A 17,504-nucleotide genomic window follows, 5' to 3' on the forward strand; every position below is an offset into this window, starting at 1 on the left:
TTTTTTAATGTTAGAGAAAATGTCTCAGCAGTGAAATTGGAAACATCAATATTCACAACACAAATAAAAGCTCTGAGCCTTTAATGGAGCGTTAACCGAAGAACAGTAATGGCCTGGAAGGAATCACCTGTGACGGGGCCAGCATGAAAACAGAATGCTAATAAGACCAGCTTGAGGCTGTGGCTTCACACCCTCTTAAGTTGGAAACACAGCTAAACAAGTCACAACGTCTTTGTGAAATATATGGTAATTAAAGTCTATTCTGTCTATTGACATTACTTGTATGTGTACTTACATGTTCAATAAGCCCATAAACAGCCCATCCATATTGTTACTTGATTCTTGTAAGCTAATTCATTTACATGTTCCTAACAAAGTCCCTTCTGTACAGAAGTGGACATATCTAGGACCCAGACATGCCCCACCTTCTGACATTGTGACATGATATTGTCACCAACTGCACAATGGGGTTACAAGGAAAAAAAACTACATTCACAGCTATCCTAGGCCTCATGCAAACTGCAGGCCTTGGGCTGGATGTGTCTGAAAGCCTTAATAAACAAACACAGTATTGGAGCTGTGAAGAAAACTACAAGGTACAGATTGTGAACTGGTTTCAGGACCAGAGGTGTCTTTCTGAGCCCCTCTGATGCCGGCAAGTCAGTGGACAGGAGAGGGAAGGCTGTTTGAGATACCAAATCCACACAGTATGGCTCACCACCCTTTGCAGGGGCAAGCACTTCTACTTTGGGGTTAGAAGGCCCCAAAATGAGAAGTTCCCTGGGCACCTCTCAGTTCACTCCCCTGACTTTTCAGCAGCCATCATCAATATTGACACTGTCCTTCCATCAAACGCCTGTGGCATCATGCTCTGCATCTTCCAATCTTTAAGGACCTGCTTCCCTTGCTCCCTCTTTGCTTCCTTCTCATCTCTTTCATCTGGGTGTTTGGGTTCTTTGGAACTTTTCCTGTCATATCCCTTCTCTTCCAACAGCTCCACACGTGGTAATTCCAGCTTTAGCCAGTCTGACAGGTATACTTTGGAACCTCAGAGTTCTGCTAAGCCAAAGGGCCAAGAACTGTAGTCCTTCCTCCCTCCCTCCCTCCCCCCCCACAACTTGCCCTTCCTGTCTCTGATGGTATCAGCATTCCCTCACTGTACAAACACTTGTGTTGTTCTTGACACCCTTCCCTCTCTGTCTCAGCCGTAATCCACTGCCACCCTCTGACTGTTCTGGTAACAAAATATATCAAAACAAAACAGTGCCTTTCTGCCATCTCCCCTGCTCCTGCTGAGTCACAGTCACTGTCACCTCTTAACTGTCAGCAGATCTTTCACTGTCTCCTGCCATTTTTGCCTCTTCTGAGCCATTTCAAATGCTGCCACCAAAATGAGCTCTTATAAACCCAAGTGCTAGTGTATCGCAGCTTACTACATTTCCTTCTGTGGCTTCCCATTGCACTTGGAATAAAGTATAAATTTTCAGCCCATAAGGGACCCATGTTCTGACTAGCTGGCTAAGCCATCGTCTGTGAAGTTCACCTGCAAGGCATACTCTCTCCATTCCTTAAGCAGCCCAGGTGCTCTCTCTCCTGCCTCATCAAGGCAGTCTTTCTGGAACACTGCTGCTCCCTGATCCTTCGTCTGACCCTCCCTAGTTCTGGGTAGACCTTGCCCTCCAGATCTCAGCTCAAGGTCACTTCCTCAAGGCCAGTTTCCCTGAAGCAGCTTAGTTTCTCATAAATGAAGGGCTCATTCATAGCACTTCTTTATTTGATGATGGAGTCCTCTGTCATACACCAGTGTGTCTCTAGTGCCCAGACCCATGCTCGAAGCTGAGCAAGCCTTAGCTGTCCATATGCACCTGAAAGTTGGGTAAGCATGGCAAAGACATACTCCAGACAGAGGGAGGCATATGGACACTCCTTCTAGAAAGCAATCTGACCATATCTATTTAGGGCTATACATTTATAATTTGGAGTGCTAATGATATCCAGCTAACTTTAATTCATTCATAGTTAATGAACCATTAACTTTTTGTGGGGGGACAGTCTCATGTATCCCAGGCTAGCCTTGATTTTTCTTAAGCCATTAATGATCAGTTTTTCCAAGAGATATTCCCTGGACAAGCCCTCGTCCTTAGACCAGGAGCCCTTTGCCTCTATTTTTGTAACATTTGTCATTTGTGTAATCACTAGTCTGTCTTCCCTCTTGCATTGGGAACTTTCTGAGAGTAGGGAAATACTGGCTTCATTTGTCTCTTTAGGGCTAGCACAGAACCTTAGGTAACTTTAGATACTAAATAAGTGTTGACAACACAGTGGACAGTAACAGGGTATATGGGCTCCAGTGGGGGTAAATATGGGGGGTGCCATTTGGGATGTGGGTATACAGATGAATATGATTGTTTGGGATGTTCTGTATGAAGTACACACAAAAAAATCAACAAATTAAAAAAATGACATATTTGAGGAGGAAGTACCGAGTAAGACAGAGAAATAATCTTTTAAATAAATTCAGTCAAATGGTAACAATGTGTCCTAGTTTGCTCTCTGTTACTATCATAAAACAATGGTCAAAACCAACTTTGGGAGGAAAGGGGTTTTTTTCTGCTTATTTTTCCAAGTTACAGCCCCACACTGAGGGAAGGCAAGGCAGGAAATGAAGCGGAGACCACTGAGGCATGTTGCTTCCTGGCTTGCTCCCTGTGGCTTGCTTGGCTACCTTTCTTACATAGCCCAGACGCACTTGCCCAGGGATGGCACTGTCTATAGTAGGTTGGGCCTTCCCACATCAATTAACATTTAACAATTCCCACATCTTAACAATTAAGAAAATGCCCCACATACATGGTCACAGTCAATCCGTTCTAGGAAATTCCTCAACTGAAGTTTCCTCTTCTCAAGTTTCACTGGGCTGTTTCAAGTTGACAGCTGAAGCTATGACACAGCATTAATAACAGGTGAACGCATCTGTTGATGTTTGTGTAATTGTACTGTCTTTGACCTTCCTACTTTTGCACATGGACAATTTAGGCTTAGGTAAGTTAAGCAGCTTATTGAAAATTAAAGTCAACCTTTTAGTAAGTTGTTTTTCAAGACCTCATTCAGCTAGGTGTGGTAGAACATGCCTGTAATCCCAGAATTTGAGAGGCTGAGGCAAGAGGATCATGAGATCAGAGAAAGCTTGAGCTACATAATAAATCCGTCTCAAAAAGAACAAAAAATAAAAACAAGCCTTTTTATACTAACCCCAATTGGAAAGAACCCACAGGTTATCTGAATAGAATTGCATAGCTGTTAGCTTTCTGAAGATGTACAGTAACAACAAGATGGGTAATGACAGCCACTGGTCTACTCCAGAAGAATGAATACTGTTGGAACAGTGCCATGGTGGCACCCTAGCTCGGGTTACCAGGGCATAGCAATGACTTTTAGTGCAGACCAGCTGCATCAGGATAGAGTGGAGGCTGGTGGACAGAGAAAGTGGCATCAGGTCATGGAGTGTATTTGAGAGAGGAAACACTGAACGGTATGGTAACAAAAGTGGCATTCTGTGGCCTGGAGGGTCCTTAGTTCTGAGACCCGGATGTGACTCATAGGCTGTTTTGGTTTGCATGACAATATTCTTTCCAAAATTCATGTTGAAACTTAAGCTCAAAGAGCAGTATTAAGAGGTGTGGCCTCTGAGAGGTTCTTAGGGCATGAGGGCTCTGCCCTTAATTGGAATGCACACCATATAAAAAGATCTCCACTGAGCCTCCCTGCTGGTGTAGCTCAGAGGTAAAGACTGTGCTTAGCATGCACAAAACCCTGGGTTTGATCCCCAGTACTACATGAAATAAAGAGTAAAATAAAAGGGTTCGATGCTGAAGGGAGAGCTCACTTGCCTTTCTACCTTTCACCATGTGATGATGCAGTACAGCCATCTTAGAAGGTGAGAGCAACCTTCCCAAGGCACAGTGCTGGCACCTTGACCTTGACCTTTCCAGCTTCTGGTTCTGTAAGAAATACATTTCTGTTCTTTATAAATGAGCCAATCTTAGGCATTTTGTTCTAGGAGCACAAACGGACCAAGTCATGAGCCATAAGGTACTTTGGGTGGTTGTGCTTACTTTGTCAAAGGCAGTATGTAGAGCAGGAATTTCTCACCTCGAAAGCACAGAGGGATTTCACAAAGGAAATCACTGATTTTGGTACCTTCACAAGGCCCAGACAAATGTGCTCTGGCATGCAGTTCAAGAGCTTCAGTGCTTCTTCCTCTATCTTTGATCATGTATGGAGCATCTGCTTGCCTGTGTGTAAACCCTCATCCATAGTGGCATTATTCATAACAGCTAAGTTTCAGACCCAAGTATTCATCCATCAACAGATGAATGATAAACAAAATGCGAGGTAACTCAGCAGGTAAAGGTGCTTGCTGTCAAATCTGATTACCTGGATTTGATCCCCAGAATCCACATGGTAGAAGGACAGAACCAACTCCCTTGGGTTATTTTCTTTAGCCACATAGGTGCTGTGTTACAAACATCCCCAACATAAAATAAATCATGTAATTTTTTTAAAGGAGGTATTGATCTGTGTATAACACAGATGACTTTTGAAGACTTTGTGCTATGTGAAATGAGCCAGTTGCTGAAGGACAAATACTGTGTTATTCTATTGCTATAAAGTACTAGAGTAGTCACAATCACAAAGTCAGAAAATGGAATGAAGACAATAGTGGCTTTGTGGGAGGAAACTGAGCATTCTTTGGCAGACACAATGTTTCAGTTTTGCAAATGAAAAGAGCTTTAGAGGTAGAGTGGTTATCATTGCCTAAATATGAATGTACTTAATGTCAGTGGACTACACATTTAAAAATGCTTAAGATGGCACATTTTAAGTTGTGTTTTATCACAATTTTTTAAGTTGGGGGAGAAAAGCTATATAATACACACTTGACTGCAAAATTCTTATGGAAAATTATTTAGTGATTGTGATGGTTTAATGTGAATTGTCCACCACAGCTATGGGTTTGAACACCTGGTCTCCAGGTAGTGGCATTTTTTTGGAAAGTTGTGGAACCCTTAAGAGCTGGAGCCTTGCTGGAAAGGGGGTTACTGGGGGTGGGACTTGAGGTTTTATAGTCCAGACCCACTCTCTGTCCACTCTCTACCATCTGACTGACAAGACAAGATTATCAGCTGCTTCACACTCCTGCCAGGATAGACTGTATCCCTTTAGAATGTAAGCCAAAAACAAACCCTCCCTTAAGTTGCTTTTTGTCAGGTATTTGTTCACTGCAATGAGAAAATAACTACTGTGATACTATCAAAGATTCAGAAAAGAGGAGCAAAGTGCCTGTGTTAAAACCACCCAACAGTGACAGAATGGACCCTGGTGGCGGTTAATAGATCACAAAGCAAGAATGTACTGCAGAGAGGGAATCCAAGGGCAGGTTTCTCTGTGGTTTTTTTCTTTCTTAGTTCTCTCTCTCTCTCTCTCTCTCTCTCTCTCTTTCTCCTCTTTCATAAAATAGATCAGTGTCTAGTTATGCTTCTGATTATGTACAGAGAGGCCAGGAAACGAAGAACATGAGTTTTTTCTGCTAAGCCAGCATTTACCCTTACCTGTATTAATTACTTTTCTTATTGCTGTGACCAAACACCTGACAAGAAGCAACCTAGGGGAAGAGGGACTTATTTTGGCTTGCAGCTCATGTCTATTCTGGCAGGAAATGTGGCAGCAGGAGTGTGAAGCTGCTTACTCACATCTTGGTGCAACAGGAAGCAGAGAAAGGAGGATGCTGGCACTGAACTCACTTCCTCTTTTTCCCTTTTCATTCAGTTTAGGACCCTAGCCCATGGGAGGTGCCACTCCCATGCAGAACTAGTCTTCCCCCCTCAGTCAGTCCTCTCTGGAAACACCCTCACAGAGACACATCATTAGTGTGTCTCACTAATGTGTTTCTTCATCTAATCAAGTTGGTGATCTAAATCAACCTTGGCCTTCTTTTCTAGACACATGCACAGGCACATCAGATTAGACAGCCTTCCTTTCTTCCTGTTTTTCAATGTTTCACCAGTCTAGGAAACTGCTCACTCTCACATTTACAAGACATTGTGGAGTGTCTGTTATGCACTGGGTCCACACTGGGGGTGCTGTGACATAATTTTGAGTAAACAAGAGGACACAGTTTCTGATGCCATGGTTCTTATATTCTATTGGATTTATCTATTATATTTATAGGTATCTGTGATGCTAGGGAACACTAAATGACTAAATTCACAGTAATTTCTAATACATATTAGTTACTACTTGGTGACGATGAAAGTGTGATCTGGCAGGGCACAGAGCCAGTGGAGGGAGATCTTAGGAAAGGGCTTGACTCAAGTCTTCAAGGTAGAACTTGTATCAACTTAAAATCCTTTTTTTTTTTTTTTTTTGGTCTTTTTGAGACAATGTCTCCCTGTAGCCCCAGCTGTCCTGGAACTCACTATGTAGACCAGGCTGGCCTTGAACTCACAGAGATCCGCCTACCTCTGCCTCCCGAGTGCTGGGATTAAAGGCATGCACCACCAGCCTGGCTCAAAATTCCTCCTTTTACATTCCCTTCAGACATCATTGCTTCATAAACCACCTGCGTTCTAGTCATGTTTTATTTACAAGTCACCAAGAAACGGTCCACAGAGAGAGATCTGACAGTCCTGATCACAACTTCCTTTAATCCAAGAAATAAAACTCCTGAAGGAAATCTGCTTTCTTTTGATTGGATCAAAATTAGAGAGAGACTCTTTCATAACTCAGATTTTCAACCCTGCCTTTTATGTTTTCAGCAACTCAAGCATCCCAACCTTGTGAACCTTCTGGAAGTCTTCCGGAAGAAGCGGAGGCTTCATCTGGTGTTTGAGTATTGTGACCACACAGTGCTCCATGAGTTGGATAGATACCAGAGAGGGTGAGTGACCCATTCCTTACTACAAAACAAATAAGGCACATGAGGATTTGAGAGAGAAAAGTAGCAGCAGTGACTCTTTTTATGACTAGGTAAGAAGCCATGTGGGGGTGCACCCATGATCTCAGCACACAGAAGACTGAGACAGGAGAACTGCCAGTTTGAGGCCAGCCTAGGCCATAGACTCTGTCTCAAAAACAAAAACAAACAAATGAACAAAACATGTAACATGCTCTGCTGCTGGGCTGACAGCTGAGAAATTTCCAAAACATTATGAAAGAAGTTATAATTAGCTATTTTTATGAAGAAATCAGCAGTAACATCATAGATTGAACTTGGCTTCTTTGGCACAAATTTTTACAGTGAAATTATCTCAACCTCTCAGAAAGAAAGGGGAGGAGGATATTTGTTGTTCTGTTCCTGGCTGACAAAGCTTGAATTATTAAAAAAAAAAAAACAGTTGGAGCTGGAGAGATGGCTCAGCAGTTGAGAGCACTGACTGCTCTTGCAGAGGACCAGGGTTCGATTCCCAGCACCCACATGGCAGCTACGAACCATCCTTAACTCCAGTTCCAGGGGAATCTGAAGCCCTCTTTTGACCTCTGTGGCATTGCACAACACAGGTGCACTCACATACATGCAGTCAATACACTCATACACATAAAATAAAAATAATAAATAAAATATTTTAAAAAATAGTCTCTAGTGCACAGTGACACATGCACACCTACAATCCCAGCTCTTGGGAGGCTGAGGCAGGAGGATCACTGGTTTGAGTCCTGCCTGGGCTATATAGCAAGAAGACCAGGTCTCAAGATAAATAGGGGCTGGAGAGATGGCTCAGCAGTTAAGAGTACTGACTGCTCTTATAGAGGACCCAGGTTCAGTTCCCAGCACCCACATGGCAGCTAACATCTATCTGTACCTCTGGTTCCAAGGGATACAACACCCTCTTCTGGCCTTCAAAGGCAATGCACACAGGGGTGCACTTACATAATTGTAGGTAAAACATTCACACATGTAAAATAAAAATAGGTAAATTTAAATAAACTAATATATAAATAAATAAAATTTTAAAATAAGAAAAGAGTCTGAAAGTCTGGATTAAGAGGAAGTTTAAGGCTAGATGCAAGATGGCTATCATATAAAAGCAACTGAAATATCTGATGTGCTATATTAGTCAGGACTTTTTTGGTAAAAGTGACAAAAACCCAACTTAAAGCCAGCAACAGGCAGAAAGCATAGGTGTTAGCAGCTCTAACTATAAGGATATGAGTGACTCTGGGTGTGTGTGGCACATGATAGAAAGAGTTAGGAAGGGGACATGCAGAAGAGAGCTTGGCCACAGGCCTGGAAGAGCCCATGCAGCTGTTCCATATGAAAGGTTCTTCTGAAAGAGGCAGCTGCCCATAAAGCCCATTGAAACTCTGATTAGCCAGCTAGCTAAGGTAAGGCAACATTCTCCAGGACCAATCACTGTGACTGGAAGGAGAGGGGAAAATAACAAGCAGGCCATGAGTCAAAGAAGGCTTCATGGTGGGGATAGTATTCAGGTTGAAATGGGGAGAATTTAGAGAGGTCAATGTGGGAAGAATATCCCACCCTCTCCTTTTGCTCTATTCCTGGGAGCCCATCTTTGGCTGGGGAAATACGAGAGTGCTGACAGATCAGAGCTGTGGAATGGTGGCCTAGTCCCTGCCCAGGCCCTCACTCCATTGGCTGGAAACCAAGGCCTTCCTCACATTTCTTTCCAGCCTTGGCAAAGGGCTTGTTCTGCCCTGTGATGCGGGTAATATATGATCTGCCATGACCTCCCAGTAAATGGGATTAAAGTGGCTTGTGGTTTGTTCATGTCCATGACACATGCTTTTCATGTTCCAGAATGTTAGAGAGTACCAAGAGGCCAGCACCTCCCTTCAGAAAGTCTTTGGCACAGAGAAATTGTATTAAAATGAGAAGACATTTCCTATGTTGATACTTGCTCTTTTCATAGCTTGCAATTAAGATGCAATGAGCCAAGCATGGTGGTGCGTGCCTTTAATCCCAGCAGTTGGGAGACAAAGGCAGGTAGATCTCTCTGTGAGATCAAGGGCAGCCTGGTATACATAGCAAGTTCCAGACCAACTCGGGCTACAGGGAGACCCTGTCTCAAAAGAACCAAAAAAAAAAAGAGCACTCAATAACACTAGTATAGTAGCTCATGGCTACTTTGTGGTACATGGAGACTTCACAGGTTGGGCCTTTTCTCCTCTATTCTTATACCATAATCAACACATAAGACTTCTGGAACCTCAGAAGGCATGGAATCTCTCCAGCAACAAGCACGTCAAATTTGCAGTGGAAAGTAGCTAGCTGGGTTCTCTTAATCTAATCCAGTCCTTACACCGTCTACCTGGAAACAACAACAGATCCCACATGTTCATTCCTGCTGTCTAAGACTGCCCCTCTTTAGATGCCAGTCACAGACCCAGATTATTTTATCTGTGTTTCTGAATGGCTGGCTATGAACTAGGGTACTCATGACACATCCTTGAGTTTGATTCGTTTGCTCCAGTGGCACAGAAAACCCAGGGAAACAGTTACTTACATTTGCTGGTTTATTATAAAGAATGCCACAAAGAATACAGATGGAAGATGCATGGTGCAAAGTAGGGGAGAAGGAGTGCATTCCACACCGTCTATGCGTGCACCACTCTCTAGGAACCCCCACAGGTTTGGCTATTTGCAGGCTCTCTAAACCCCATCCTTTTAGGTTCTTATGGTGACTTCACTGCATAATAGACATGGTTGCTAATCAACAGAGTGGGGAAGTCAGCAAGAATTGTCTGTGGAGAGTTTTCTTGGCCTCTCTGTGATGCATTCATTTCCCTAGGATATGGGACAGGACCCCTGGGGATGAAGAGGGTCATATGACCTACTACTGAATAAGAGAATATCAGTCAATTTCTTTATAACTATCTCTAAGACAGAAAGGCAGGAAAGATCTGAGCTTTTAAAAATTTTGTTATTATTTTTATTTTATGTATATGAGTGTATTGCCAGTATGTAGGTAGGTGTACCTATGTTGTGCAATGCCCGCAGAGAACAGAAGAGGGTGTCAGAGCCCCTGGAACTGGAGTTACAGATGGTTGTTAGCTGCCATGTGGGTGCTGGGAATCGAACCTGAGTTCTCTGCAAGAGCAGCCAGTGCCCTTACCTGCTGAGCCATCTCTCCAACCCCAGATCTGAGTTTTTATGACTCACAGGAGGGAGTTATGAGCCAGGAATGACAGATGATAGACAGACAGATGATAGATAGATAGATAGATAGATAGATAGATAGATAGATAGATAGATAGATAGATAGATAGATAGATAGATAGATAGATAGATAGATAGATAGATAGACAGATAGATAGATAGATGATAGATAGATAGACAGACATATATATGTATGCGAATGTGTGCCTTAGTTAGAACATTTGTCTACTGTGACAAATACATCAGAGAAACAGCTCAGTTTAAAGGAAGAAAGATTTATTTGACTCATGATTTCAGATGTTTTGGTCCATGGTTGGTTGGCTCTATTGCTTGGGGCCTGAGGCAAGGCAGAACATCATGATGGAGAGGATCTGATGGGGCAAAGCTGCTTACTCGCGAATGTGTGCCTTAGTTAGAACATTTGTCTACTGTGACAAATACATCAGAGAAACAGCTCAGTTTAAAGGAAGAAAGATTTATTTGACTCATGATTTCAGATGTTTTGGTCCATGGTTGGTTGGCTCTATTGCTTGGGGCCTGAGGCAAGGCAGAACATCATGATGGAGAGGATCTGATGGGGCAAAGCTGCTTACTCCATGGCAGCCAGAAGGCAAAGGAGTAAGAGGAAGGGGCCAACATCTACCTTCAAAGGCATGCCCCCAGGGACCTCTTCCTTCAACTAGGCCTCATTTTCCACAGTTTCCACTCTCCTTAGTAGTTGAATTTGAACCTATCACTCAACTAAACACTCATTAGGTCAGAACCTTCATGGTCTAGTTGTCTTTGGAAAAACTGCCACAGACAGAGCCAGAGGTGCACTTTACTAATTCTCCTTGGCACCCCTCCATCCAACCAAGCTGACAATCAAAATTAACCATTACAGCAGAGAGAGTGGGGGTCAGGATCAAGGCAACCTTAAATAGAATAACTGCCAGCTTTGTTAGATTTGATTAGAAACACTTTATCTAAGACATAGTTCTCCCTAAATGTGGGGATACATGTGACCAAACTATCTCACTGTGATGCTAAAAAGTCGAATTGCCTGCTTTCCCTAGTGCCAATTATTTACCCATTACGTAGATTATAAACTGATTTTCTTTTGAAATTGCCTAGCATGAAATGGTACACAGGATTCATACATGAATAAGTTGGCACTTTGGTTTTATATGTCAGGCTAGTAATTTGCTTAATGTTCACCTTGCTGCTATGAAATGGATACTGTCTTGGTTTGTCTATAAGCCTGGAGACCACAGCAAAAGCAGCCCACTTGCCAGCTGCTTTCACAGAAAGCACTACATGCTCTGTGCTCTGTGATGAGCTCTCTAAGTTGCTAATATTGTTTCATAGGTATTTTATATACAGTGAAATATAATCTTTAGACATATTAACAACTACAAATTGTTACATTAAGATATTACATTAGATTATATCTAACTACCCCTCCGTTATTGAATAGTGAAGTTATTATTATTTTTTTGTCTTTTTGAGACAGAGTAGCCCCAGCTGGCCTAGAAGTCACTATGTAGACCAGGGTGGCCTTGAGCTCAACAGAGATCTGCCTGCCTCTGCCTCCTGAATGCCGGGACTAAAGGCATGCACCACATGTCCCACCTGAATATTGAAGTTTTAAGTGTTTGGTTTGATAAATGCTTCCGCTATAAATTTTCCAACAAACAGATTTTTCTTCTTTTTTACTTTTCCTTTAGAAGTTCTAAAACAAGGACTCTTAGGTGTACATTTTTCCAACTGAACAAATTTATCTTACCATCCACGGTGTGATCTAATGTATGTTTCCTTATAATCTTGCTAGCTTGAGTTCTGTTATTACAATATTTTATGTGTGAAGTCTATCAAACATATAAGGAAGAAATAGAGCAACTCTTCTAGAAAATGTAGGTGAGACATTTCCCAAGTCATTTTCTGAGGCCTCCTCTATCCTGATGTGAAACTATATGAACACATTTCAAAACAAAAAAAGGAAAATGAATATTTATCATGAACCTAGGTGAAAAGTCCTCAACAAAATTATTAACAAGTCAAATCAAGCAACATAATAAAATATAAAAGTGGATGCTTTCCTTCTAAACATGGCCACCTCTGCGGTGAGGAGCGCTGTGGGGCTGTGAGTGAAGAGCCGATTGCTTTTATCTGAAGAATTCCTTGGAGCACAGCATCCACTTGTAGTGTAGTGGTGGAACTGAGACCTACAAACGACCAATACACAGTTGGAGCAGAGACTTTTAGATCAACTAGGAGGCACAAACAGGTGAGCAGAGAGCATACTTTGCTCAGTTTGGCCATATACGAAAATGTACTGTACCTTTTGTATTATCATAAACACACACACACACACACACCCAAGTATGGTATAGCTCAGTGGTAGAACACTTGCCTAGTATGTATGAGGAAGAAGTGTTGTTATCCTCTAATCCTTGATTTCTTTTATCAAAGCATATACAATATACTATTAAGTAATAGAGTGAAACTGTTCCAAAGTCTGTTAATAAAATTATGGGTGATGCTGTTAAAATATACAAGACTTAATCATAAAATATATATATACAAAATAGTGGCATACTGATATTTTTAATATACCCATTTTTAGATATTGTAGGCTTCTTATTTTCATAGGCAAAGATTTAGCTGTCTTAAACCATTATGCCCTCTACTTTCCTACCCTAATCCTACAAAACATTATTAATATAACATTAGCTATTCATATTGTTATACCTATATAAATATTAAATACAGCTGAGCATTGTACTATACCATAGATTCTTTTTATATTTTTTCCTCAAATTAATATTTGCCTTACTTTTAAAATATATTTTATTTATTATTTTTACTTTATGTGTATGCATGTATTGCCTGCATGTAGGTAAGTGCACCCGTGTAATGCAATGCCCACAGAGGACAGAAGAGATTGTCGGAGCCCCTGAAATTGGAGTTATGGACAGTTGTTAGCTGCCATGTGGGTGCTGGGATTCAAACCCGGGTCTTCTGCAAGAACAACCAGTGTTCTTAACTGCTGCAACTATCTCTCCAGCCCCCTATATTTACCTTACTTTTAAAATTTGCTTAACATTCTTTAACTCTACTGGCAATTTTCTCCATTTGTTTTTTAAAATTTTTTAAATTCAAAATTTTATTATTTTTATGTGTAAGAGGGTATTGCCTGCATGTGTGTAAGTGTACCCATGTTGTACAATGAGAAGAGGGCATCAGATCCCCTGGTACTTGAGTTACAGACAGTTTTTAACGGCCATGTGTGTCCTGGGAATCAAACCCAGGTCCTCTGCAAGAGCAGTCAGTGCTCTTAACTGCTGAGCCATCTCTGTAGCCCCAGGGTTTTTTGTTTTTTTAATTTTTAAAAAAGATTTATTTTATGTGAGAAATGTTTTGCCCAAATGTATGTATGTTCACTACATGCATGCCTGATGCCTGCAGAGAACAGAAGAGAGTATGGGAGACCCTGGAACTAGAGTTATAGACAGCTGTGAACCACCATGCAGGTGCTGGGAACCAAACCCGGATTCTCTGCAAGAGCGGCCAGTGCTCTTAACTGCTGAGCCATCTTCTCCAGCCTAATTTTCCCCATTTTAATATAGGCTCTTATATTAGGTCATAGGACCTAAGTTCAGTTCCCATCATTCCACATCAAGTGGAATGCTTGCATAGTGGAATACTATACTTTTGCATAGCGTACTCACAGCAGATTCCACTAGTTCCTTCCTATTTACTTTCTTGGCAATGCTCTTTGAGGCCCCTTCTTCTGACTGACTTGTGTTCAAGGCCTACTGTCCAGCTGTCTTTCTGGGACTTCTTTTTGCTGTCATTTTTGGAATGCCCTCCACATATCTCTGCAGTTGGATTCCTTCCTTCCTTCCTATGTTTCCTGTATCCTCCTTCTGCGTTTACTTATTTTTTCAAGTATATTTATCTCTAATTGGTGAAAAAGATGGTACATCACTCAGAAATCTAGACTATAGACATTTCTTTTTTAAAAGATTTATTTCGGGGCTGGAGAGATGGCTCAGGGATTAAGAACACTGGCTGCTCTTGCGGAGGACCCAGGTTCAATTCCCAGCACCCACATCGTGGCTATGAACCATCCTTAACTCCAGTTCCGGAGAATCCGAAGCCCTCTTCTGACCTCCGTGGCATTGCACAATATGGGTGCACTCACATACATGCAGGCAATACACTCATACACATAAAATAAAAATAAAAAATATTTTTTTAAAAAGATTTATTTCATTTTAATTATGTGTATGTGTATAGGGAGGGGTGGTTGTGCATGTGAGTGTAGGTGCCTAGAGGCCAGCAGAGGGCTCCCCAGGAGATGGTGTTTCAGGCAGATGGTGTTGCATCCCTAAGTGACAGTGGAATAAGGGCTGAGGGCTATAGCTTAGTAGCAGAGCAGTTGCCTAGCATCTGCAAGACCATGGGTTCAATCCTCTGCCCCATACAGACACACACACACACACACACACACACACACACACACACACAAATAATAAAAAAAAGTCCAGTTCAAGATTTCAATACCCATATAAAAGAAGTTCCACAAAATAAAGAAAACAAAGGATAGGAAATCAATAACTAAACAATTTGAATACATTTTGACCAACAGAAAGGGCCCATCAAGGTCCATGAAACTTTGAGAAAAAAGGAAAGTCTCTCCAAGGGCTTCTGGAATTACAAAAGAAACAAAACAGAAAGTAGAGTGGCATCAGATTTCTTACCAGCAGAGAAGACAGAAGGCACAAATGCTTTCAGATGTTTGAAGGGATTTTTCAACCAATCAAATAAACAACCCCCCACGCAAACAAAATATGAATCAAGTATGAGAACAAAGGTGCAAAGGCAAATCTCAGCCTCCTAGTGTTTTCCTTGTACCTCTCACATACTTTGTCAGGAAGCCCTTGGAGGCTGCATTCCTCCAAAATGAAGAATGAGGGGCTGGAGGGATGGCTCAGTGGTTAAGAACTTGCTGCTCTCCTGAATGATCCAGGTTCAGTTCCTAGCATCCACATGGCAGCTCACAACTGCCTGCACACATGTGGTGCACATACATATACTCAGGCACACATACATACACATTAACTAAATAAAATTTTAAAAGGAGAGTGAACTGAAAATAAGTTAAATGAGATGGAGGAAACTGGAGACTTAGCACAAAAGGGAAGCAGAGAGATCTCCAAGAGAGCAGTAAAGGGAGGCCAGAGCCTAACTAACTGCCTTCCAGGCATGAAAAAGCAACCAGTCCAGATTGGAACAATGTGACTCAAGGGCCAGGAATGCTGAAGGTTGTCTTCATGCTTTCTGCCTTCTACCATCTTAAATAAATATGAAAATACATAACTAAAAACGGAAAAGCTTTGGAAAATGCTGCACGATTGGCTGAAGTCCCCAGGCTGAAAGAGACATTCTTAAAGCCGTAGCCTATGTTGACGATGCTCAGAAGCTCACTTTGCACCACAGTATTGGTTTCCATATTGGTACTAAATGGTGGGCTTGCTAGGCTCTGGGGAAGAAAGCAGAGGATTAGAACAGGGGTAAAGGGAAAAAGCCAATTCCCTCTCATTCTTTCCTGCCCCCAAAGAGCCCCACTGGGGTTCCCCTCAAAGACAAGTTCTTCCCTAAGAGGAATCACATATCTGCTCAAACTTAACTTGGGATAAGTTGGGTTCTGGGTCTCTTTTGACATGGGATTATGTGATTGAACCCTAGACAAACCATATCGTCACTTCTTTTTAGTAAGCAGTGCCCAGAAGTTGACAATCAAGCCTGGACCCCTTGGACCTCCCAGACACTGGGCCTGGTCTGGTGGGATTTGTGCTTCTGAAGAGTCTAGGTAATGCACATGAGAAAATCGGGCAAGGACAGTTCTTTTACTTTTTGTTCCAAACCAAGACCGAAGGCATGTGAGAAGACACAACGTTCCATGGGTAGTCAGGTGGTTCTCCTTAGGTCGGGGAGTTGCATTAGAGAAAGCTATAACTGTCCCTCTGGAGCCCACTGGGTTGCTGCCCTGCTCCACGGAGGTCCTCCCTCTAGGCAGGGTGGAATGGAATCCATCCGCCAATGTAGAGATGTGGATGAGAGTCACACCCCTGAGTCCTCTTAACTGCTTTCTAGAATCCAAATGCATTTTTGTTATCTCTCCTATTTTCAACCCATGAGTTTTTGTCTTCAGTGTATTCTAGTCAGGTTTTGGGAGGGAATGGAATCAGGGGACTTGTTCAAGCCATCACCTTCATTCAGCTAGCCTTTGAACACTGTAGTTGCCATCTGTGGTGTGCCTCCCTTACACATTTTCCCTCACTTCATGATGAGCTTAGCCTCCCTTGCCGGATGCCCCTCCTTTTCTGACTCTGAACTTTGAAGAACCTCAGAACTGACTTCAGAACTCCTCATCATTCTCTGGTGCACATCTCGGTTCAATTCAGAACACCACCAATGTGTTGTTTCTCAGTTCTATGTTTCCAGCCTGGCCTTCCTTGTGAATTGCACTGCCTGCTCAGTCTTCCCTAGATGTCCACTAAGCACCAATGCTCTTCTTCCCATCCATTCCCTCAGAAAATCCTGACACCATATCCCACATCTGGCCACTTGCTCTCTCCTCTCCTCTCTCCTCTTTTTCCTTCTGTCTATCCTCACCTTCCCTCTCTTCCTCTTCCTCTTCCCCCTTTACTACTCCCCCCCATTCCTCCTGTCTACACACACACACACACACACACACACACACACACACACACACACACTTCCAGTTCCATCCCAACACATCAGAATCTATTCTTCTTTTTTCCTTTCTGTATCTTCCCCCGTAAACACCTGACTCCTGGTATCATTGAAGTGTTGCAACTAAAAGGGGATCTTAGACTCTGAGGCTCCCATGTTGCCGGAAAAGTAATAAAAGAATGAAGGGAGTACCTAGCCCAAGGTGACACTGTGAACTTTGTACAGAGTTTCTATGCTTGAAAAGTCTATAATAACGTGCCCAGTATTCGATGAACATTAATGAGGATATTATAATTCACTTTAAATACTGCTTTTGCATAATTTCATTGGGGAAATATCTTTGGAGACTAACATGATAACCTCATTCTAATAATTCATTGAAACCACATGGTCATCTCAATAGATGCAGAGAAGGCCTTTGACAAAATTCAACATGCATTTATGTTCAAAGTCCTAGGGAATTGGACTGGAAGGAACATATCTCAACATAATTAAAGCCACATATAACAAACCCACAGGCAACATCATTCTAAAAGGAGAAAAACTGGAAGCATTCCCATTGAAATCAGGAACCAGACAAGGC

The 17,504-nt window shown here is 42.2% G+C and overlaps 1 protein-coding gene across 4 annotated transcripts in view; it reads left to right on the forward strand.

Annotated features, from left to right (window-relative positions):
• The window catches only part of Cdkl1 (cyclin dependent kinase like 1), a 70,176-nt gene that overhangs the window by 25,715 nt on the left and 26,957 nt on the right, over window positions 1-17,504 (forward strand). For all 4 annotated transcript variants that reach the window (XM_008829852.3, XM_008829851.3, XM_008829853.3 and 1 more), the window contains one exon: window positions 6,819-6,940. In XM_008829852.3, coding sequence (XP_008828074.1) covers window positions 6,819-6,940 — 122 coding nt within the window. The remainder of the gene's footprint in view (window positions 1-6,818; window positions 6,941-17,504) is intronic.

Source organism: Nannospalax galili, unplaced genomic scaffold (assembly GCF_000622305.1).
Source record: "Nannospalax galili isolate Female #2095 unplaced genomic scaffold, S.galili_v1.0 scaffold253, whole genome shotgun sequence".
Classification (NCBI taxonomy): Eukaryota; Metazoa; Chordata; class Mammalia; order Rodentia; family Spalacidae; genus Nannospalax; species Nannospalax galili.